The 26,344-nt window shown below is 30.6% G+C and overlaps 1 protein-coding gene across 3 annotated transcripts in view; it reads left to right on the forward strand.

The window, feature by feature from the left end:
* trio (trio Rho guanine nucleotide exchange factor) overlaps positions 1-26,344 on the forward strand; it is a 220,188-nt gene that overhangs the window by 154,483 nt on the left and 39,361 nt on the right. For 2 of the 3 annotated variants that reach the window (XR_015040424.1, XM_085813909.1), the window contains exons 31-44: positions 1,838-1,915; positions 3,218-3,400; positions 5,096-5,197; positions 7,064-7,209; positions 7,316-7,415; positions 8,283-8,517; positions 11,105-11,207; positions 16,041-16,149; positions 16,243-16,305; positions 20,134-20,262; positions 23,251-23,331; positions 23,718-23,806; positions 23,963-24,029; positions 24,119-24,231. Coding sequence is in view for 2 of the 3 variants with exons in the window: in XM_085813909.1 (XP_085670035.1) it covers positions 1,838-1,915; positions 3,218-3,400; positions 5,096-5,197; positions 7,064-7,209; positions 7,316-7,415; positions 8,283-8,517; positions 11,105-11,207; positions 16,041-16,149; positions 16,243-16,305; positions 20,134-20,262; positions 23,251-23,331; positions 23,718-23,806; positions 23,963-24,029; positions 24,119-24,231 (1,598 nt within the window). In the remaining variant the exon portion in view is untranslated. The remainder of the gene's footprint in view (positions 1-1,837; positions 1,916-3,217; positions 3,401-5,095; positions 5,198-7,063; positions 7,210-7,315; positions 7,416-8,282; positions 8,518-11,104; positions 11,208-16,040; positions 16,150-16,242; positions 16,306-20,133; positions 20,263-23,250; positions 23,332-23,717; positions 23,807-23,962; positions 24,030-24,118; positions 24,232-26,344) is intronic. The other variant, XM_085813910.1, reaches the window with a different exon arrangement.

Genomic DNA, 26,344 nt, shown 5'->3' on the forward strand with positions numbered 1-26,344 from the left:
ACTGCCTAGTTACTAAATTAGCGAGGGTCTACAAAACATGCCTCACCAGATCCTATTTGAAGGCCATGGAAGCAAGTAAACATATTTTTAATTCCGAAACTAAGAAAACTACCAGACGATCTTTCAAGCTACAAGCTGATAAATTTTCTGTTGGCATTGGGAAAGATCTTGAAATGCATTATTTACAATAGACTCAGACCATATGTAGAGCAGATTGCAAACAAGCTACATGGATTCTGGCAAGGCTTATCCACCATGCACCAAGTTATCAGAATACATCGGTGGTTCTCTACTACAAATCCAGTACATTTATCCTTATGCTAGACACGGCCAATGCTTTTGACTGGCATAAAGGACTCATTTACAAACTAGTGAAGTAAGAGTCTGCCCATGGAAATTATATAGATACTACATTGTTTCCTTGAAAAAGAGAGACTTTCTCAGTGCGACGAGGTGGTTACATTTCTCATTTTCAAAGAATAAATTTTTGGACCATTTCTCTATATCATTTATGCAAACGACTTTCCTAAATATAAGAGTAAGTAAGGTACAATGCAATATATGCTGCTCCACAATGATGTGAAATGAGCTACACTGCATAGACCTCTTTTAAAGATGAATTCTGAGATCATCAAAGAAGAGCAAAAAATCATGATTCATCTCTGAGCCTGGTATTTGCTTTAACCTATTTCCGAGTTTCATAGCCATAACACAAGAATAAACGTTGCTGTCAGTGCTAAACTGTTAAGGAACAGGTTGCAGGCATTAACAATGAAGTCCAACTTTCTTACCATCTGTTATGGCAGTTCGTATTAAATTATGATTATTTTGAGAGTTGCCATCCTAGACCTGCCTCTGCCTTAGAACAGCATGTTGGGACTATTGGTAATGAAATCGCTTGACTTGTGTCATCATTCAATCCCTTGTGATAATTGATCTGTCAGTAAATCAGTCCTGCTTCTCTGAAGACAGTGATGCTATCTTTGTTGAATTTGGTCATTTGATTGTAACTTCATGATATGTGGTATGTGATTATAAATTCATGATATGCGGTAGGTATCTAAGGCATTTTCATGTGTTGATGAGTGGCATTACCTTATTAGTAATCCAAACTGACATAGTGGCTGGGCAATATTCTCATATATGGTGTGCTTATTTTCTGTATGCTTTAGACCTGCTTGAATGGACAAGGGGTACTTTTTTTAGTACTCTGAGATTATTGGATAATTTTTCTTGAGTATTTGGATTTTGTGATATAGAGCATAAATTCATATGTTCAAGTTTGATAATTAGGCAAATATTATTCTCTTTATTTAATATTTAGCAAATCTAAAGATTAAAATCAGTTATTAAAGCACTTTACTAGATTATGTATAATCATTAAAATTATTTTGATAGTGAAATTTATCGAAAGCTTATGTTGAATGAATGTAACTTATGTTTATAAATGATATTCTGTTGAGTTACCTTTATTGTAGTTTAAAAAACATTGTAACTTATTTAATTTAATAGTATGTCAAAATAATACTGTAATTTATTTATCATTTACTATATTAATTATAGTTAGAGTAACTACCAGTCTGCTCATAGTTTTGCTGAAGCTTCCCGTTTAGTGGAATAAACATTTTAGAGGATTTCCTAATATATATATGATGTAAATATGAACTACTTTGACTTAAATGTTCCTGTATGAATGTATCATTCTGTAAGCAGATGATGCTCATACATTTTGCCTGTGTATTTAATATATACTTTATTCCTGCGTCTTTATTTTTTAAGAGCTGTGGATTGTTTCAATCATTTGAACTATTTACATGTTAATTTTTCCCCCCTGCAGGATGGTTTAGATGTTATGCTTAGTGTGCCCAAGAAAGCTAATGATGCAATGCACCTCAGTATGTTGGAAGGATGTGATGTATGAAATCTTTATACCCTTTGATCATTTACTGTGCATAATGTTATAGATATTTATAATAAATGTAATCTTTCAGATATTTTTTTTTTTCCTAATATATAAAATCTTTATACTTTTTTTGTAACATATTTGTTATAATTTCTTAAGCTTGTGAAATGGTCATCTTTAATGTTGTATGTGCCAGTACGTAAAATATTATCAAATAAATGCAAAGAAAGAAAATTAGCGACTCAAATTGATTGTTATGTACTACGGTTGTGATTTGTGTCGTCTACTTGCATTTTTTTCAAGAGGTGTTTTTTTTTTTTTTTTCCCCCAAAATTTGGTTATTTAATTTTTTCTTCAGGTAATGTATACTGGACTAAACTCAAGCTTTATATAAATTATTATTACTTTATTATCTTTACTCTTTGCCTTAGTGTCATTTTACATCTTGTGTTTTAAATATTAGCTCCTTAATAGTTTATTTTTAAGAGAGGAAATGTATCACAAATTTCTAATTTAGATGGTTATATAATTCCCTTTGCCCCTCTTCTCCAAATTTTTAGACTATTTTATTTTAGTCTTTTATTTGGGAGTGTGTGTTACTACTTGGAAATGTCTTTGTATGGGTGTAAAATGTACTGCTAATAAGATGATAGAAACATATTATTGCTTTAAATTTCCAGCCTAAAATTTTCTATGATTAATTTGTGTAACTTGGAATTAGGTATAAACAAGGCCTCATGCCATTGTGAGGCTAAGACACAGCATTCTTTTAGGGTTTCATACCACCCACTTGTTTCATTTTTAAGAGGAAAAAACAGTAAGGAATTATAATATGAATTTGGGAGGCATTAGGCTGTAGTCAGACCATAAATATAAATTCTTATTTTTCAACTATTACCCCAAATCTCATATAGTCAGTTTAAAAGCTGTATATTTCCTACTTTGTGATATGAAAGCTAATAATTTTTGTTGTAAAGATTAACAGGGCTGCTTTATCTCTTCTAAATTATTAACCATTTTTTTTATTTTATTATTTATTTTTTGGATGCTGCAGTTTGAGTGTTCAAGAAATATATGAAATAATACTATAATGATGCACTAATGGATAGTGATAATTTCCACTCATCTTGAAAACATACTATAATTTTGTAGCAGATGCTGCTTGATGCATCATCTAGGCCTGATTTAGTGACAGTTCAAAAATATAAATTATATGTAACGATTTTATTTTATCATTATGAAGTATTTTATATTTATATTTATACCATCGTCTGTGTGGATTTCTTTTTGTATTAATGTAATGCATATTTATAGGTGTCTTTAGACCAACTGGGAGAAGTTATTTTGCAAGATTCATTTCATGTTTTTGAACCAAAGTCTCTTATCAGGAAGGGAAGAGAAAGGCACATATTTTTGTTTGAATTATATTTGCTTTTTAGTAAAGAAGTCAAAGATTCTAATGGGAAGGCTAAATATATCTACAAAACTAAACTTTTAGTAAGCTATGTTCAATAAAACATTAGTTTTCATTTTGTAAGCATTCATTATAAAAAGAGTTTTGTTTGTGCTTTTAGTGTGTTAATTAATAACACTTTAAATATTTAAAGCTGTTAAGCTATTAATTAATTATGAATTTAAAATGTAAAATATTTAAAATAGTATAATGTTGGAATTTCAGTATTTTTTTTGGGGGGGGGGTTCCTTTATATTTAATCTGCATTATCATTTTTTAAAGCTGATATTTTTTCTATGTTAATTGATAAAAGCCTGACCTTCTAGCATTTAACTAACAGGAAAGCTCAAATAACTAAAATATTTTATTGAGCAGATAAAATATATGTAAAATCATCATAAAGTATGTATTGGACAACAAAGAGAATAACATTTCAAATGTTATTCTCTGTCACAGTTACATGTGTCTCTTTTAAGGATATTGATTATCCCTCATCCTATACATGGACTTGTATATCCATCATAATATTCCAGAAATGTGTCCTTGGAACAGACACTCCTCTTAGAAAGAGAAGTAGAGAGTCAGTACAGTATGGGAACATATGAAAAATTCCAAAGTTTACAACGAGTGTTGTAATCTGTCTGTTGCAAGAACTACTCTCACCAGCATGTTTAACACTGCCCATTTTTGACAAATAGAAATTGTCACCAGATGGTGCGATTTACCTCCAACAATGGACAATCATGACACAATCGCAAGACCTTCATCTTGGTTTCATTTAAACCCCATCAATTTTTTAAAAGTCAATTTAATTTGGAAGAAAGATGGAGGTTAACTGTTCTTTATTTCCCCCTTGCATTAAAGAATTAAAATTTGGAACCTGCCTGTAACAGAAAAACGTGTAGTGGAATAGTTTTAAAATTACGAGATCCTGACATCAAGATAAGTGTGCATTAATAGGCACAATAAGCAAATTTATTTGAAAATGGATAAAAAATAGTGTGATACAACGTGAAAAACTGCTGTAAATGGTGCTGTATTCTAATGTCTTGATTACTTAATTAAATAAAGGTAATCATGTCCTTCAAACCTTTGCCAGAATAACTGGTGCGAATTTAGTAGGATCTCTACCAGCTTTCATGGTAAATGGGATTTACAATGTTTGCTTTATTGTTTTACTTTAGTGATTTTTGGAAAAATATATTGGCTTTTATGAAAGTATATTGTCTGAAGTGTATCCCTCCCCCCCCAGAAAACATACATATTTTTAAATATAGGCTTTTGATATTCAAGCTGATAACAAATAAGATGTTGTTCATATAATTTTAAGTCAGAATTTTTTATTTTGTTCATTTGGCATTTCTATTATGAATTGCATTTTTAATACACTCAATTGTCTGGAATTTTTATGTATCGGGAACTCTGTGTTTCTCAAATTTTCTAGAAAGTTGAGATTTTATTGTATATATTTTACTTTTAATATTATTTTTATATAGCACTGTTCCATTTGGGCATATTTTCTGTATTGTTATTTTTTGTATTTTATTCAGGTGACAGTCATTAATTTCATTCTAATTGCCATTTATAAATGGATTTTAAAGTATATAAATTGTTTAGTATTTAAAAATAAAAAAATAGTAATAAATAATGTTTTGGACACTGTTTTTCAAGAATGAATAATCTTGAAAGGGAAAAGTAAATTTTGATATGAATTAAATATTAATAATATTTATTTTCAGACATCTGAAGTTGGTATTACTGAACATGTTGAAGGTGATGAATGTAAATTTGCTGTATGGACTGGAAGAGCTCCCCTTGCTGAGAATAAAATAATTCTGAAAGTAATGAGACTACTTTTGAATGAAAATTATTTTAGTGGTACTTTATTACTGAAAATAGTATAGCTATTGAATAAAGAATGAGACATTTTAAAGGGATTTTTACTCTACATTTTGTTACACTGCTTTCTTTAAGTAATGATCACTAGTTACAAAGTACGTCTGTAAATGTTTCTTTGAATTGCCTGATACATGCTATAAGCCCGTTTTTCATGATGCACTTCTTGTCCACTTTAGCATGATTCAGAAAGGCTAAAGAATCTAGGAAGTGTTTAGGTTAGACCTTAGTGTCCTCCTCAATAAAAAAGAGGGACTAGATATCGGCAGTACACCTAGTTTTAAACAAATCATGAAAAAGGCCTGCTAAATCTTTTTATTTGAAATATAAAAAAATGTTACCTTATCATAACCTGTATCATAACTTCCTAATACTGCAGTGTAACATGCATTTTAATGCACGGTGTTCCTGGAACTATTGAAAGAATGCTTCTTGTGATGTTTTTCATTGGCTGGCTAACATGTCATTTTGGATATTTTGAACTCGTGTAAAATGCTGGCTTTATGGGCTCGAGAAAACAGCCATAACTCTCAGGATGAAAGGAAAATGCTTGTATTCATAATATAGATTTGTTTCTGTTATAAAAATGCTTCAAATGAAATGCCCTTCGTTTAGGAGCATTATTATGATAGTTTAATGATGATTTCTTTTCATTTGCTGTTCAATTTGAACTGTGTTGTTCCAAAATCTAGTCACTTTTTTTTTTTTTTTCATATAGGCAATATACTAATGCCTTCTGATGAAATACAAAAATTTTAATTTTGAACCAAGGTTATTTCATGAAATTTCCATTAAGGTTGAAAATGTTAAACTTAAATTATGGTAATTCAGCATTCATTTGCGGTTTTGCAGCTGAAGATGGTGGTTCGGTCAAACCATCGAAACTAGTCCTGTGGAAATTTTGTAAATATAACGCTGATTTTTGTTGTTTGTCTTCTGAATTAGTATTTATTCGGCGTGTTATTGTGTTTTAATTAAATTATGGTATTTAGTGTTTTAATTTCATTGTTATTATTGGGAGACACTGCATCACAATGTGTGACACTACATCATAATGTGTGGCACGCCGCCGTACTGCTGTGTGAGATTGTATTATGTTCTGATGAAGGTGCCAAGGAGAAGGGGGCTGCTCCAAACATTTCCTTCGTATATTATCAAGTGCATCAAAACTGACAGATAATACTGCATGGTAACCATTTTGTTTGTAGGGATGTGGCATTTATCTGTCATAACTCCTTGCTTCTCCCTTTGTGTGCTGTCGGAGAAGTCCTTGAATCAACAAAATGTTGCAGAACAAGGCAGCATTTCTTCTGTATGTACTTCCTATACCAATTCATATGTTTATATTACCTTTTAATCCAGATGAAAACAGAAGTTTATGGCAGTATATTTCTCATTGGAGGTAGCATCCATTTTGATAGTGGATGCAATGAGAAATATGTTTTCTGTAATTTGCATAATGATTACAGTATCATGCTACAACTAATGCAGATATGGTGCTTGTGAAATCTTATGCCTAATTTCATTTTCTGCAGTACAGTTCCAGGGAAAAAATAAATAAGTCTCATTGTTTATTGAGTAGTTCTCAAATGAATTTGACAGTGTTGTTGTTAAATAAATGTCCAAATAATTGTGTAATTTAATGGAATATGTTAGATTTCTGAGCTATTATAATTTGGGATAGGCATCTTTTTAATTTTGTGTAGTTTTCTCTTAATTATATCCATTGTAAAATAATGATTATTTCAGATATTTTTTGCTGGTAATGAAACAAGTAATTAATGCCTAAACATTCCTCCCCCTTTTTTTAGGCAACATCTCTGGAAACGAAGCAGTCATGGGTAAAAAAACTCCGAGAAGTTATTCAAGAAACTTACTTTAGCAGTGCTCTTTCAACTCTTAATCTATCCAAGTGCCATACTAAAATTTCCAAATCAACAAGCAATAGGTCTAGTAGGTATGTAGGCATATCAGCACATTATGTATTTATCTGTTCAAAATAATTAAATAATGCTAAATATGAAGATGAATCAAAAGCTGAAATATTTATGTTTATTTTTCAGGGATTTGGAGGATTCATCTATGGATGAAGGTAGCATAGAAAACCAGGAGAGAGGATCTTTAGCTTCCTTTGGTTCTGGCAATACTACAGACAGTGAAAAGGTAGCTTGTTTAAAAATAGATAACTTTAATTCATGCTATTAAATTAAATGTAAACTAGAATTAAGTTTTTACTATTTAATTTTATTTGGAAAAAAGTAATTAAATTGTATTCTGTAAGTAATTTTTTGTATTTAACATAGTAATGTGAATAAATTATAATAAATAAATAAGTAAAGGTGACTTTGCCTTTAGAAAATGGTAAAAGAACTAGAAAAGTACTCGTGAAATATGATTATGAACTTTCAGTTTGACAGTCCTGTATGAAGGCTTTCTCCCCTTAGGCAGATAGCCTTCATATGCTTTGCCATACTCAGTTAACCAATAAATATAGTATATTACTATCTAAGGAATTTACTTTAGCCATATGCTTTCAAATTTTAATGCTCTAAATGGCAGAACTTTATTTTATGTACTCATGAAGAGCTGTATTTAAACATAATTTTTAAGACAGATATGTAAAATTTCTTAAATTAGTCTTTGTTTTCAGTACATGCCGTTTATTAGGATGATATTAAATTGTTAAATTAAATAAACTATTTTAAATAGCAAGCTAATATGTAGCAAGTGATAACATATTTCTCAAATGGATAAATGAGATTATGCCATTCAGAGGGTTAATCTATCCAAAAATCATACTAAATTTTGTGGATTTAAAGTTTTCATATTATAAGTAAAGCTTCTTTATTAATTGTAGACTTAAATTTTCTTTATAGTGGCAATGTTAGTGAACTGTTAAAAAATAAAACAAAAATTGTATTTAAAATGCTTCTTTAATGGTTTTGTTTTTGGATTTATTTAATCATTACCTGTAGAATCATATTTTAAGATAGAAATTTTATAACCCTGTTAAAAGTTATAATTTTTTAGGGAGGTGAGATTGTTCATGTTGTTGAAGATCACAAGGCAGTACCTGGTTCGTTAGAATTAACTGTTCATGCTGGTCAGCAAGTGGAATTGTTAGAAACTTGCAATGAGTGGTTTCTAGTCCGCCATGTTCCAAAAGATGATTCAAATGCTGTAAATCATGAAGGCTTAATACCACCATCATGCATAAAAGCACCATTAAAGCACTCCTCTTCAAAAACAAGCTTTGATAATGAAGGTATTGGTAAATGTAAAATATTTGCTGTTTCAGTTACTATAGTGTATATTCTATATCAGGGAAACTCTGGAACAGGTTTATACACGGATATGTTGACTGAATATAGAGTTATGATATTTTTTTAGTCATATAGCATAACACTCCTTAGCTAGTAAAATTTGACTCATTTTAATTAAATATATAGTAAATGATTAAAAGAGTAGCAAACTGAAAAGTGTTTGAAGATTACAATTTTTTTTTTTTTTTAAATCTTTTTGAGAAGCAATGCAGAAAGAGAGAAGGTGTACTTAGAAAATGTCACAGAGGAATGCATGCAAGGAGAAAAGTCCTTTATACGAAACAATGTAGGAACGAAGGAAGCAAGGAGAAAACATCTTGGTATAAAACACCGTCAATTAAAAAAAGTGATTAAAAATTTTCAGTTTCAAGCATTGTCATAGAAAATATCGTGGTTTAAAAAAAAAACATAAATTACTATTTGATAATAACATTGTAGACAAGTTTTTTCTCCCCCCTCTTCAGTTTTTTTGTGGTTTGCTTAACCCCTTTGAGCCGGGTAGCGAAAATGCGCGCTTATCGCGGAGGCCGGCAATGTCTTCCGCGAGCGTCTCTCCAGGGCCGGGGGCTTTTTTGCTACTAAGCCTAAATCCATGAAATTTCCGAAGTATCAACGCATTGTTTAATAATGCTCTATAGAGTATTTAAACGGCTTATGCTTTATAGATATTTTTATATATATACCTTAATTACCTTATTTCTTGTTTAAATGCATATTTTACACGTTTTATTTTAATTACTCACCATTTTATGACTTTTAACATTATACATCTGAAAACTAAATATATTACTTAAAATTCTCTTTTCATATGAAAAATTTTAAAATAGGGATCTACACACAGTCCTACGTTACATTCCTTGAACTCATAATAACTCATTTGCCGTTTTGAAGGATTTTTCCGGGAATGTGAACAAACGAAGCATCGTCGTCTCATTTTCTTATCAGTCTCTTCTGAACAAAGTTTTGGAAAATGTCTTTCAGTTAATCTTTCAGAATCAATATCTGAAATATTTTGCATCATTTCTGCTATTTCATGCTCTGTTAAACATTTTCGACGCTTCGACATTGAAACGGTAAAAACAGAAAGAATTCACGTCTAACAAGATCTAATTATTTTCTAAAAACTGAAACGTAAACGGAAATACTCAACGCTTTAGCGCATATAAAACTTCTGCTTACAATAAACAACTACCATGTGCGAATAAAGTGCGATTTAAAGAGACGTCATAAATCACGCCATTCGGAAACATTTAGTTTCCCGTTTGTTTATATAATCAAAAACACATGTATGTGAGTCATGCTTCTCTCATTTCGAGTAGAAGGTCTAATGTACATGTATCTGAAACCATATGGACATACAGTGCCATCTTGTGGCAGAAATTATAGTTTGAAAAACGTTCCAAGGTACTGGCACAAATACGTGACAGTCAGTAGAAAACGAAACGCAACAATCCTCTGGCAAGCCTGCGTGTCGGCCGGTAGATAAGTGTGTTCGTTGCTGGCACGTATGCGTGACAGTCGGCGAGAAGGGGTTAATGTATGAGCTAGTTCTTGAGATAATCCATCACAGAGGCATCACTACCCTTAAGCAGATAGCGCAATAAATCCAAATCCCCACTGAAATATTATTTTGCTACCCCCTAATACGTTTTGTCACAACTAACAAATCAACAATCAAATGATTAACTGCACACTGTAGATAAAAATATTAATGACACTTTAAAAAGACAAACTGAAACAAAACAAGATTTAATTTTTATTAAAAGAATATCACATTAACAGTAAGGAAAGAAAATAATATTACAATTTGATACTTAATTAAACAATTTTAATATCGATGACCTCATGCAGCTTTTTATCTTTACTTTTCAACCTTTCCGTACTACATTTTGCATGAAAAACTACCAGTACAACTTCATAAAAGAGGTCAGTTAAGTAATGACCTTTAATAAATTTAAAATTCTATTAACTGCTATATATAGCATTAATTTTCTACTAATTTTCAGTTTTTGAATGCTTAAGTTTCCTTCATGTGTTTTCGCAAAAATTAATTAAAAAATGTAGAGGTAAAAATATTCCACATTCCTTAAACACAGCTTAATTCTGTTGTAGTTACAAATCAATATGCAAATATGCCTTTACAACTTCTAAAGCTGAAAAAGACATCCTTTATTTTTTACCTCAATATTTTCTATGATGATGTTAAAACTGCAAAGTTTTTGAACCTGTTTATTTTAGTGACAATGTTTTATACCATGATGTTATAGAAATCTGATATTTTTCTTGCATTGTTTTCATCCATGATATTTTTGCCAGGAGGTTTTCACCTGGTACCAGGGAGAATGGTGTTATTTTAATGCTTTTAAGAGTGAAGTTTTCAAATTTGTCTCTTCCTTTTTTCTTTTCTTCCCCCTTTTTTTGTAATACATATTTTACAGGTTTATTTTACATTTATATTTTGATCTTTTTATTCAAAATTACTACAGATTAATTAACTATTAACTACAGATTTTAAAATTTATTTTTTAGAATCAAATATAACTAATGCTGATTTAAGCCCAACAAGTTCAACTGCATTTCCTTTGACAAGTATATCTGCTCTACCAATATCAAAACGACGAGGTGCTTTCAGGTGTGTATATTTCACTTTCATTTAATGATGTTGAGATGATAGAAAACATAAAGTTATTTAAATTTATTAATGCTTACAGTCTTGTTTATGTGTTTATATGTATGGCTATCTATAACAGCAAATATTCTTGAATAAAGATTCTAGGGTATCTATCTCCTTTTTAAAATAGCACCCATGTTTAGTTGCAAAATCAGCAAGGTTGATCACTGAATCTGTAATGTGCAAATTTCAGATATTTCCGAAAGCTTATGTGGTAGTTGGTTTAACATATAAGTAGCATTTGTGTTACAGTACAGAGTCTGATATCCAGACTCATTAGGACTTCAGCGATTTTGGATTTTAAATTATCAGCTTAAATATGTTACGATTGTATAAAGAAATTATAAAATTTTTAAAAAAATGTGAAAGGGGGAATCATTTATAATTTTAAAGGAATAAAAATTTACAAAAAAAGCTCAGTATTTATTGGTTTGTTTTATTAAATATTTTTTTCAATGTATTTTTCTGCTAATATTTTTTCTTTATAGATGGACATAATTTCTTGTGTAGTTGCAAAGTCCTGTAATTGCTGTTTTGAGAATTCCCTTTTAAATTGTCAATCAAAATCTTTTTCTCACTTTCATCACTAGTACTGCTAGTTTCTGGATTTATTATAATAATTTAATATAACAGATTTTGCCATCCATTTGTTGATTGCTGCCTTATGTCATCTTCATTTATTATCACTTTTCCACATTTTTTCACAAATTCCCTTATTTGGAAAATTTTGCCTTCTTATAGTATTTAAAAATCTATGACAAAATAAGGTTGCTATTCCTATTTTCTGAAGTTTGGATTGCTCCAAAGCCATTATAGAAGGCAAGTACTAAATATGCTTTTGCTTTGTAGATGCTGACATAACTCCAGAATTAGAAAGTCTTTTTGACAAAATCAAAAATTCAAGCTTTAATTTTGATAAGGTAGCTGTAATAATAATAACCTGCAAAAAATAATGAACTGGAGCAAATAAGTAAAGGAAGAATAGAAATATCTTGTGACTTTATTTCTTGTTTAGATCAAGGATTCTCAACTGGTGGTACACAAGAGAAAAATAGGTAGTAAGCAAAGTATTTTTAACTATTAAATTAAAAATAAACACACCAACATCTTGATTGAGTTTTTTCTCTAACACTCATAAATTTATGCGATCTGAGCTTTGTTCAAGAATGGTGGTGGTAGTAGTATTTTGTGGTGGTGGTACTAAAGATTTTCAGCTTTTGTTTAGATGGTACGCGTTAGTCAAAATGTTGAGAATCACTGGTTTAGATCATAAGGGAGGTAGTTGTAAAATATTGCCCCACCACCTCCATGATCATTCAAGGACTGAAAGGTTGCTGCTAGCATCAATCATTGTATTGTCAATGGCCATAATGGTGTGATTCCCTGGCTGAAAAGATGTGCAAAAGTGATGACATTCAAAAATCTTAGTTTGTCTGAAGAAAAATATTTCTTATAACAGACCTGTTTTTTCTTCTTCATTTTGAAATTTTGTAAAAATATACAGTACAAAGTGTGAGATCCGGACGTCCAGTATCCAGAATGATGTAAAATGGACCTCAAAGCCAACAACCTTTTCTTTCCCCCCCTTTTTTATGCGCAATTGATTTTCCCCCCTCCTACAATAAAATATGAGGAGAGTCTGATTCTTAATTTTACTCCGGCATTAAATAAAATACCTTGTTATTGAAGAAACAAGTATTTTAGCATAAATTTGTGTGATAAATAATTTGGTTCCGTAGCTGCGTATCTACCTGGCATACATCTCAAACCGAAACATTCTACGTAGAAACATCCTTGATTTTACACTACTAATATTTTATATTCCTGACAAGAAACTGGCAAATCATTTTTTATTATATTTTACTTCCATCACAGCATATGACAACTTGAGTAATAGCTTATGCAGCGATGCCTTAATTTTTTTTTTTTTTTTCATATTAGTAATTGAATAACAAAGAGCATGGTAACCTTTTATGCTGATATATTACACTTGGCAATGATTAACGCTAAATGCTCTAAGAAATGTTGACGAGGAAAAATTTAACAAAAATTTCTTTCCATGTGCTGAAAGTAGGTTTTATTCATGATACTTATAAACCAAAAGATTACATTTAGTGCTATTTGAATTAAGAATAACTGATTTGTTTTCACCTAAAACCCAGAACCGGTGCTAAAGCTCCTATTGCTGAATTTAGGGAAGACAAGAATTTTGGAATTAAGAGAAGCACTAAGCAACAAAATTAAGGGATGACAAAATTTTTAGAATTTAGGGAAAGCAGTGGGACCCAAATTTAGAACTTAGTGAGGCACTTGGCAGCAGAATTTAGGACCCACAGAGACTGCATCAGGCAGTAAGATATATAGCCCAGGCCCTGAATAAGACTTAAGTATATATAGAAATGTAATTATTCAGGACTCAGATAAGCCTTAAGCATGTGCAAAAAATAGATGTAAGTATAATAAATAACTAAACTAATACAATTCAAGCTTAATTGTATCAGTGCGTGATAGAAGCAAGACAAACTTTAGCAAAACAACTTGTTTTTCATCACCAATCTCATGATACATAGCCAAATACGATGTATAGCATACGCTATTTAGATAGGCTAAAATTATACTTTACTGATTCCAAGGAATTTGAGTTAATATAGCAGATTGCACTGTTCCTTAACTTTCTGAATTAATCCAGCTCATTATTTTTTGCAGGTTATTATTATTACAGCATTTTTTTGAAAATTAAAGTTTGAACTTTCAATTGTGCCGAAATAGTTCTAGAGCTGCAACAGAATCTACAAAGTGACAGCATGTTTCGATGCTCATTAAACAGAGTGGAATTGCTGCAAAAAATGGATAAAGGTGTATTCATCTCAAAATCTCAAGGATTGTGGCATGAAAAAATAAACTGTATATGACATAAGAAAACAGAAAAAAGGAACGTATTGAATTTTTGGGGGATTCTGACACTCCACTCACAATGAAAACAGGACATATTTAACAAATTAAATTGGAAAATTATTCGTTATGCTAAAAGCGATGGTTGCAGCGAGGGCATGCCATTAACGAGTCCAATGCTAATGGCTGAAGTCAAAGCATTTCATGAAAAAATGAACTTAAAAAATGAAAGCACATACTCAACAAGTTGCTTAACCAAATTTTAAAATCACCATTGTAAAAGGCAATTAAAAAATTTCAGGTGAAAAGGCTTCAGCTAATACTGAAGGTACTGAACTATTTGGATATGAATTCCTTTACTCATTAATAGCGTAAACCTGATGAAACTGGTCTTTTCTGGCTGTGAACTGGTACCACAAAACACCTTGGCAACCTCTACAGAAAAGGCTCTAACTAGTGTCAAAGATTCCAAAGCGAGACTAACAATTTATCATGCGCAAATGCTGCAGGAATGCACAAGTGAAAACTTTTCGTAATCAAAAAAATACATGACCTTAAGCATAGTAAATATTTTCTTCATTATATATTGTGCAAAGAAAACAATATGGATGACACTAGCATTAATGAATGATAGTTTTGAAAATCATCTCATACCTGAGGCTTGGCAACATTTTTTTTGCCTAATGATGCAAAAACTGCCCTGAATGTATGGACAACTGTTCGGCACACACTTCAATTAAGTTTTAGTGAAAGGTAATGTATCTGTATTATTCTTTTCTCCAAACTGTATGTCCATCATTCAGCCTATGGATATCAGAATAGTGCGCACCCTGAAATGCAAATATAAAGTACCATTTTTAAAATCCATGTTAAATTTCTTGAATAATGGCAAGACTATTCAAGAATTTTTTTAAATGTTTTAGCATAAAATCTGCTGTGTGGAGCATCACAATTTCAAAGCAAGTAATGGCAACACTGTATGGGGGGGAAACCATTTTCATCTCCAGCATGTGAGACTGAGTATCGAAAATTCTAAAGATGTATTCTTTTTAAATTATTTTATGATATTGCTTTTGAACTGAATTTTATGTTTTAAGTGTGAAGAGCATGATATTGAATAAATAAAACCCCTCTGGGTGTAATATAAAATCTGAAAGCTTTCAGATTTAAAAAAAAAAAAAAAAAAAAAATGTTATTTATTTCTTTTCTTAAATTAAGTACAACTAAAAGTCATCAGTAAATTAAGCAGAAAAAGTCCCTGTCTGAGTGAAGACACTGTTAAAGTTGGTTACTTTAGCAAGGTCTTTTGACCATTGTGTGGCCAGGGCCAGATTTAGACCCGGCCCTAAACTATTTGAGATATGGGGCCTTTTAGAAGTACAGATATTATATGTCGATGCCAAATATGATTTTTGGATACCTAGAGATTTTTGGGGGGTGAGGGCAAGAAAGCGTGGGCCCTCAGTTATAGCTTGTGTAGCTTATACGTAAATCCTGCATTGTGTGTGGTCACTTTCAGACTGCATTTCATAGGAAATTGTTCTCCTCTTTTTGCCAAATAGAAGCTTATCTGTTCCTTTAATTGTGGAAGTTTGAGTTGCTGGCATTAGAGGGGAGGGAGAGGTTTGGCTCTTTCCTTTGCTTTTACAGAAATCTATCTAGATTTTCAGAATATTAATTGATGTTAAAGTATTGTATGATTTCTTTTGTTGGCAACTAACTAGAAATTAATTAGGAATTTGGAATTAATTAAGAATTTAATATCACAGGAAGAAACAAACATCTTGGTAGTTTTCCCATTCTCATGTGCAATGTAATTTTGTTTATATTTTCTAAGATGTTTTCTAAATTAAGTTTATCTTTGTGATTAAATATTTAAATCTAATTTTTTCCCCCTGCTAGAAAATGGTTGTCTAATCCAGTTCGTAAACTAAGTCATAGTCGAATTGAAAGGTCTGCAACTGAAACTTCAAAGTCAGCATCCAACAAAAAAGCTTCTCAGCAGCCAAAGGTAAGTAGCACATGTGTACAATAAAATACATTTTTTACAAAACTACTTTCCTACAATAATTGTTTGCTAACAAGACATTACTTATTTTCATAGGTTGTAATTAAAAATGAAGTAACAGAAAAGCCACTTCGTGACTCCCGAAAAGGAATACTGCAGGTTAACCTTATTTTATTTGACACTCCACCTTTTTTTAAAGACTTTCCAGTCTTACTTATATATAGTATTTAACTGATCTGTACTCAATTAATCAAATTAAAGGATTTTTGAAAATAAGACAAATTATTTCTCCTATAATGTAGATAAAAAAAAAAAAAATAAATAAGTAAGACACAATAACACGCCGAATAAATACTAATTCAGAAGTCAAACAACAAAAATCAGCGTTAATTTACAAAATTTTCACAGGAATTTTTTTATGATATTTCTTTTGATGTAAAATCATTATTCACCAATGTCCCAGTGGAGGGTGCATTAAGATGTCTAGAAACCAGACTTCGCGAATTTAATTTCTCTTGCATCGAAATTGATGAGCTAATTTCTCTCACTCAACTCTGTTTGAAACAAACACATTTTGTTTTCCAAAATAAATATTACAAGCAAACTGAGGGATTAGCCATGGGAAGCCCCCTCAGTCCCATCCTGGCTGATATCTACATGCATTATTATGAATCAAAATTGTTTGAAACTTTAAACTTCCCGGCATGGTTCCGCTACGTAGACGATACTTTTACCCTGTTTGTAGGTAATAAAGATGATTTAAATAAAGTTCTTTCAACAATGAATTCTATTGATCCTGCTATTCAGTTCACTTTTGAACTTGAGACTTGCAATTCTCTTCCATTTCTCGACATTCTGGTCACACGTAACACATCCAACTTCAGTACTACAGTTTACCGTAAACCTTCATCGGTTTGCCTTCCACCACACTTTAAATCATGTCATCCGACTAAACAAAAGTTAGCTTCATTTTATTCCTATGTTTTCCGTGCTCTTCAAGTTTGCTCCTCCAAACTAGCCCTTGATGAAGAACTAAATTATTTAAAAGCAATAGCTATTGACAGTGGCTTTTCACCCAACATTATTAATCAAGCAGTTAAAAAATTCTCATCTCAACACACTAAAAGCCACACTCTTATTTTAGGAGATTATAAAAATTCTGTTGTCATTCCCTTCTTTCCATCAATTAGCTATAAAGTTGCACATATTTTGCAGAAATTTAACTTTCGGGTTGTTTACTCTCCCATCAATAAAATTCCAACTTCTATACTCAAGGACCCCATTCCGGATATGAATTCCTGGGGTATTTATAGGATTCCTTGCCAGTGCGGTTTAATTTACATTGGCCAAACTAAGAGAGCCTTAAAATTTCACGTCAAAGAACATGAGGCATATGTTAGAAAAAAGGAAACACAGAAGTCTTCTGTTGCTCAACATTGTTGGTCCGAAAATCACACTTTCAATTTTTCTGCTGCCAAAATTATTCAAAAAACATCTTCCGTTGGAGAACTGGATTTTCTAGAGGCATTTCACATTCATAAAAATCTTTCTGTTCTAGTTAACGATCCTAATTCCAATCCAAATTTGCCTTCGGCTTTTAGAGAAATTATGTTTTAGTTCTGGTTTCGCCAACAGATGGCGCCACTTGCTTATTCTTGTCCAGGCTTTCTTATCTTATCTAAACATTATTTCCTATCTTGTTCATTTGCGGTTTTGCAGCTGAAGATGATGGTTCGGTAAAACCATCGAAACTAGTCCTGTGAAAATTTTGTAAATTAACGCTGATTTTTGTTGTTTGACTTCTGAATTAAATAAAATAAGTGTTCACATTATATTAGAATATAGTATTTATATGGCCAGGAATTTGGGGGAGAGGGGAGAAAGCTAATGTATTAAAATAAAGGAAGTGAAAATTCATTGGTTAAGAAACATTCTATGAGATGACAAAGAATGGAAAAAGAAAGAAGAAGGAAAAAGAAGAAGCATATGTCTCTGATTTTATTATGATTCTGATGTTCATCAAACAGCATGACTAACTTGTTTGTCTTGAAATTTGTGTCCATGCTTATTTAGCCACATTGTTTTGGCTGTTTTATGCCTGTGTCTCATACAAAATAAATATCAAGTAGCTGCTATTTAAAAGGCAGAGGAAAATAATATTGAAAATCACAAGAAAACAAATCTAAAGCCGTATCTTTCATCTCCTTCTGTCATTCATATAGTAACTGCTACTTGGTGTTGGCACTGAAGCTCAGCAAACCTGGTCATTTTTATAGAGTGGCATCTTTAATATTTTTATTATGGCATAATGTGATCATTGTTATTGATATGTCCATCTTCTGAGAAGTTTGCGAATATTAAATACAAGAAATCCAGAAGCAGTACCATAGCCCGATAATGTGTCACTTTGGATTTCCTTCTTGATGGCAACACAGCATGTTTTATTGTATGGAAACTTGGAACAGAAAATAACATAACTACTCTTTGTGTGTTAGCAGTTCCTCATCTTATCTGTACTACACTGAAATAGAAGCACAATTAATCTAATAATCTCTATTGTCATTATTTTCATTTTGCATTTGTCATGTTCTTGGCTAATAAAATCTTATCCATTCTTTTTGTTATCATCTAAGATTATATATCTAATTTAAAGTTATTTAAGTTCTCAGGACTATATTGCAGTCATTCAAACATAACATACATGCAGGCCATGTTGCTAGAACAAAATTTTGCAATTATTTTATACCATGTATAACGTTTTTATTTCTCTGATCACTTTGTATATAATTCATTAGAGAAAAATCAGTCATTAGAATTTTACAATAAAAGTCGTAAAACATATTTAATGTTTTAATTCTTATGTTTATATATGACATTTAATTATTTGTTACAAAATTACATCATTAAGAAGGATTTTAAATTTTGCGAATAATCAAATTAATGTTCTTAATCAATATTTTTCAAACTGAAAATATTTTAGGAAAATATCAATCATTTAAAATCCTAGATTTTTGTAAACTTAAAATAAGATTTATCCATTGAAAATATCAATACTTATAAAAAGCACACTGAATTCATATAAATAGTCATTAAGCATCTTTCACATAAATTGAATATAATTTAATTTAAATATTTTATGCTGCTTTTTTGTTTAAAATTGGTATATATTTTATAAATTTTGGTAATTCTTAAGCTGAAAAAGTTAAAATTGGTAAATAATGATACATGTACTATATATCTATGTGGAATTCATTTAAAGAGAAGTTAGTATGGAATTGCAATCCATAATAAATTTGGAACATTTTTATGTCGTATGTGAGTCAGATACAATATTATAGCTGAGATGATGGTAAATTGCACTGATGTTAAATCATTGATGCTTGAAGTTTATTGCATAGCAAATGTATCATTATCTTATTATCATAACAATTTTACATTCTTAGGTTTGACTTATAATAATGAAAAATGAGAAAAAATCCGTCAGAACTCTCAAGTTTAGATGAATTCTTGTTAATATGTGTACATTTCATTCCTAACAGAAAAGTGTGTAATGTTTTCTTTTAAAGTACAGTCTTAGTATTGTTTTGAAGCTTTTTAAGTTAAAATTAGAGGTAGTTTAGAATAGAACTTTAACCCAAGAAATAATAACTGTTCAAAATTTTGAATAATAGTATGCAAACCTGATAATGTTGAAATCAGTGTGATTTATTTCCCCAAAGAAATACAGATACAGTGTAACCATGATAAACTGAAACTGGAGGGTGTGAAAAGGGGAAAAATGAATCGAAAACTCAACTTTGTCAAGAAAAATTAACATTAATTTAGTATTTTAGGATTCACTTTGACCTTTAAAAAATTAAGTTCAAGTAATCTAGTTTCTACATAATGTATTCTTACAAATATGCTTAATAGAAGCTTTCTATCAGTTTTATGTGTTCTTCATTTTATTCATAACCCAAATTTTAAGCATTATATATAATCTTACAGGTTAAATTAATTAAAAAGGATACAATAGAAGAAGATGAAGTGTTAGACGTAGAACTACCGCCTCCTATGAAAATACAAGAACACAGCTTCACACCTGTGCATCAGAATTTGGCCAGTGGAAATGAAAAGGTTTATTTATTTCTTCTTTTATGCCATTTTAAATTAAACATGTTCTATGTAATACTTTAATGAAATCTAATTAACAGCAATTTCCTAGTGTGTGCTGTCACTGAAGCTGATAAGATTTATGTGATGCTTTAATTATGTGCTTGTTAATTGTTTATTTGTAAATCAAATATTAACTAAGCAAATTATTATTATAAAAACTATTTTATATTAGTATTACAGTATAGGGATTGTTATTTTCATTGCTGCCAAAAGTTATATAATGCTTGTTAATATTTTTAAAAAAACCTTACCTTTTTTTTTGACATGTAATTAATTTTTATTTTACCTTCTATATTCAGAAATAGTTATTGTATATTTCTGTTGTATATAAATAATAAAGGTACACTGATTGATAAAACATACAAAATGCATAAGGAACTTGTTATTATACATAATTTAATTTTTTTATTGGATAATACTGTGATCTTTTCTACGATTTAAATATATCACGTACTAATGATTGCTGCAGTCATAAGACTTTGACTCTTAATATACTATCATTTCAAATAATTGTGATAATTATAAAGACTTGTAAAAATACTTTTAGAGTGATTTCTTTTTTAAATATTGCTAAATTCAAGTGGTAGGTTAAATATAAAAGATTTGTATTTAAATTAATGTAATTCTTTGCTTCTGAAAAATGTGTAAACTGTTCATATCTGATGATAAAATCAGAAAGATTTTGATATCCTTAACTAAATTTAAACTAACCATTTTTATATTAACATATTACTATCTTGCTATGCATCTTATAATTAAATGATTTAATTGCTTTAACGACAACTCTTTGATGATGTCATATTAACTCAGCTGTAAAATGAGCTAACATTTACAATCAGTGGTTTAGAACATGAAGATGTTAGCTGAAATTATTTATTCAGTTCATTTGGAGAAAGAGGAGGCCCCATAGTTACATACATTAATCTCAAAATTGAATGGGCTTGCTCAGTAATTGAAAATCCATCAAAGGTTGAGTGAAGTTATAGCATAAAAAATTTAAGCAAGCTTAAAAAATAATTATTTATTTTAATTTTGAGCAGAACAATCCAAAAAAAGTGTAAAATACAAGTAATCCAACGCATAAAAAAATATACTAACATCTAAAAATATGAAACCATACAGACCGAAGTAATTTTTTTTTTCTAAAATTATAGTATCAAAATCAATAAGTAAAACATCTTAAAAATTTGGTATAAATTATTTTCTGTTTAAGCAGTCTAAGTTTAAAAACAAAACGTGTAAACAGAAACACAGAAAAAACAATAACAAATGAAAATTTAATCGAAGAAATATAAAAATAAAAAGAATTATTTCTTAATATCAGAACAACCGAAGTTTTGAAATTTAAAAAAATATTAATTTGATGTTCCAGTAGCAAATGAATGTTGTTAAGCCTAATGTATGCTATGTAATGAAATAAGATTAGCTACAATTTTTAAGCTGATTAATAATAAAAAATTTTCTAATGCAATATTAAATATGGATTGTAAAAATGATTGGATTATAAATGGAAAAAACATTGAGTTACCTGAATTATAAAACTGGATTTATATGTATGTATTGTTGATTCTGAAATTCAATTTCTTTTGTAATTTTACTATGCATAATAATGATCATGTATACATATTATTATATTTCCTTGAACAACTTCAAAAATAAATTTTATTTTGATTTCTTTTGTTACATCACTGACAGCTTATTTTTCAATATGATTTTATTACAGCTGAGGATTTTGTATGAGGGTGCAAGAAGTTTTTGATTTCTATCGCATGAAATGTGGTTTTTGATTTTTATATCATTAAATGTATTAATCTGATGTGCTACAGCTATTTCGACATGTGTTTCTGAAATTCATTATTTCTAAAATGTTCCATAAGTATAGACCCTATTGAATAAAATGCAAATGACTGTAAACAATCTCACACATGACAAGTGGAACAGTAGCTGTAATGATTATGGCAAGACATGAAATAGGAAAGATGTCATGGAAAAAAATGGCACAAGGAGAGTGAATGGCATAGTCAAAGAGAATGGGACATGTCTTGTCATTCACATCCATGATTTGGCCCACCAGCGGCCGAGCGGTAAAGTCGCTGAACACTGGTAGTTCAGTCTGAGGTTTGAATCCCGCGAACTGGCTGGCTGCATGGGCGTTTTCATGGTTTTCCCCTTGTGTAACATGTATATGAGCCAGTTTCCCTTAGAAAGTCCTCCACAAAGGCATCCCTTCCCTTAGGCAGATAGCCCTAGTGTGCTTTGTCATAATCAAATAAACCAAACCAAATCCATGATTTTCTGAAAAACATTATTCGTTGGGTTGAGGTACAATTTCATAACAACGCACTAAAATTGTGTTATCTATTGGGAAGTAGTGCATTTATTCATATTAATTTAAAATTAATGTGTAACCGATCAATGTGTAAACGGCTAGAGTGTATTTAAAGTTTAATTCATATTAGACTCTGGTGATGTGTAAGTGTTTAGTAAGTTTTATCACATGTAATACAAACATTAAACAGTTTCCTTTAAAAAAATACTATGTGCATTTTTTCCTGAGGCCTAAAGCTCTGGAAATCTTTACCATAATTAATCTGTTGTGGCATGGAGTTTAAGACTGCACGTTATTGGCATCAGTCTTTAGCACTGTACAGGTGATCATACCAGTTTTGCCCCAATTTTGAAAGGGAGCACCCCTGTGCAACACGTCCAAGTCTCTCCCATTAATCTTCCCCAACCACTAACAAAAGCATAATTAATCTAACTATAATTAAGGAAATCATGTGCATGTTTGTTTTAATAAATAACAAATTGCTTTTCGTTTCTTTTTTAGAATGTGTTATCTATTGCGAAGTAGTGCATTAATTCATATTAATTTTAGCAAGGATGATAGAGATTTGTGAACTAATAAGATATGTAATTTTGCTTATTATATTTAACATTTTTATTTAGCCCATAACCTTGCCTTCAGCTGATGGCAGTAGCTCAACCGACTTGGCATCTGAAATAGAACAAATAGTAAAGGAGCGTATGGTGTGTGATTGATATACTTATCAGTGTTTGTTTGCATGGTGCATGTATTAAAATTATTAGCTTATGTAATTAAGGATGAATGCTTAAAAAGCATATTTTGTTTTGTTACTTATTTTATAGGATGATAACCTTTGTTTCAAAAATGAATAAACTTAATATTGATGTTAACAGAATCTAAGGTTATACTTTTTCTACTGATGTTAGTACTGTTCTTCTTAGATAAATGCTGCAATAGATTAATATGGAATGCATAAGGACCTAGTTTTAGTCTTGCAAACTGCATGTGTTGTAAATCTATGTAAGTGTGTATGTTTGCATGTTTTAATTTCTGTTCTGTATTGTCAGATATTATTTATCAAAAATTTAAAATTCTGTCTACTTTTTAGGAACATCATACAGAATGCAATGTAGATGAACGAAATAAAAAAGATACTATTAGCAGTAAAGAAAAAGAGAAAGTGTTGCAGAATAGAAAGTAATGTTTATGAAACATTTACATTGTTTACATTACAAAACATTTTGATAGTGTCTTGCTTTAGATATAAAGTGTTATTAGAGTATTAATTTGTCTTGTTTGCGTGGCATTTTGAACATATATTTTAAAATGTATGTGTTTTCCATGTTATTCCAGATGTGTCATTCAGGAGTTTATAGAAACTGAAAAGCATTATGTAAAAGATTTAGGATCAATAGTTGAGGTTATTATTTTCTCATATAATGTTATTATTTTCATTTAATTTTAAATATATGTTTAGTTTAATACTAAGCACATTTTAAATAACTTTAGGGCTACATAAAAATGATGAAATTAGGAGAAATTCCTGTTCCTCAAGATTTAGTTGGAGAAAAGGGTAAAATGATCTTTGGAAACATTGAATCAATATTTGAATGGCATAGAGAGTAAGTCAATTTACTAAAAATGTACTGAATATTTAGCATTCTGTGTATACTTTTATCTGTTTCATAGGGATTGGTAATTGAGGGGATATATTGCATTATTTAAATGCTTATATTCTCTTCTCAGTTGCACTTGCTGATATTTTATTATGTGTTGTTGTTTATTTTATGTATATTTATTAATCACATTTTTCTTTTTTACTATCATATACAGTACAAAGTCTGTAATCCATACTCGTTGGGACTTCGGCGATTCCGGATTATAAATCATCAATTTAAATCTGGTAAGATGGCATACAGAAATTATACAATTAAAAATATGAAACTGTAATTTATGAAATAAAGAACAATTATGATCTGAATGGTATCAAAATCTACCAAAAAAAAAAAAGCTTAATATTTATTTGTTTACTTTATTAAACATTTCTTTCAATGTAAGTTGTTTAAGTTGCTTCATTTTTTATCGTAGTACTTTCTCTTTAATTCTATAAACAGACATAATTTCTTGTTCAGTTACAAAATTCCACTGTTCAAGTCCTGTACTTGCTGTGTCGATAATACCGACTAACTTGTCAATCGTAATTTTTTCATTTTCAATAACCTTTCTGTCACTTTCTTCACTATCAGAAGTGGTATTTTCTGAATTTAGAACCATACTACAGATTTCGCCGTCCGTTGATTGATTGATGATTGGGGCATTGTCGTCGCAATGAAAAACTTCTGTTATATCATCTTCATTTATTACCGCTTCTCCAATCCATTTATTACCATCTATTCTTCTTTACAAAATCCGATAACTGGAAAATTTCACCTTTAGTTTGCGATGTCCGAAAACCTTCAAATTCGCGGCTATCATCTTCATCGTCCTCACCATGAAATAAAGTAGCTGACCATAAATTATGCCAAGCATTTTTAACGTATCTGGAGACACATCCTCCCATGGTCTTGTGATACTCCACACAGCAGATTTTATGCTAAAAATTTCAAAAGGTCTTGAATAGTCTTGCCATTGTTCAAGACATTTAACATAAATTTTAAAAATGCTACTTTATATTTGCATTTCATTGCATGCACTATTCCCGTATCCATAGGCTGAATGATAGACGTACAATTTGGAGGGAAGAATAATATGGATACATTATCTTTCACTAAAACTTTAAGTGAAGTATGCGCCAAACAGTTGTCAACAATCAAAACTATTTTTGAGTCATCAGGTAAATCAACCGAATTCAAATGGTATAAAATGATTTTCAAACCAATTATTCATCAACTCTTGTGTCATCTATGCTGTTTTACTTGCGCGATATATAATGAGGAAAATCGTTACTCCTTTAAATGCTCAAGGTCATGCATGTTTTCCGATTACGAAAAGTTTGCACTTGTGCGTTCCTGCAGCATTTGCGCACACAAAATTCTTAGTCTTGCTTTGTAATCTTTGACACTAGTTGGAGCCTTTTCTGTAGAGGTTGCCAAGGTATTTCGCGGTACATATTGCCAGAAAAGGCCAGTTTCATCAGCGTTGTAAATTTGTTCTGGAGATAATTGTTCACTAGTAATGAGTTCAATGAATTCATCTGCAAATTGTTCAGCAGCTTCAGTATCAGCTGAAGCTTTTTCACCTGAAATTTTTTATTGTCTTATACCATGGCGATTTTTAAATTTGGTTAACCAACCTGTCGAATATGTGCACTCAGTGTTTAAGTTGATTTCTTCATGAAATATTTTGGCTTGAGCTTTAGCATTGGACCCGTCAATGGCAGGCCCTCGCTGCAACACTGTCTGACCCATTCAATCATTACATTGTCATGATCATCACTTTTAACATAACGGACCCTTTTTCTGTTATTCATTGCAAGCGGGGTGTCAGAATCCACAAAAAATTCAAAAAGTTCCTTTTTCTTTTTGCTTATGTGATATACAGTTGACTTTGCAATGTCATACTTCTCGCATAATTTTGAGATGGATATGCTATTATCCATTTTTTGGAGCAGTTCCACTTTTTGTTTGATGGACATCGAAACATTCTTTTGCTTTGTAGATCCTTTGGCAGCTCCAGAACAGAAACTCTTTTTGATATAATCGAAATTTCAAGCTTAATTTTTATAAAATATCTCTA

The sequence above is a fragment of the Stegodyphus dumicola genome, chromosome 3 (assembly GCF_044657685.1).
Source record: "Stegodyphus dumicola isolate Sdum_Otavi_A_Nest chromosome 3, ASM4465768v1".
In the NCBI taxonomy this organism is placed as follows: Eukaryota; Metazoa; Arthropoda; class Arachnida; order Araneae; family Eresidae; genus Stegodyphus; species Stegodyphus dumicola.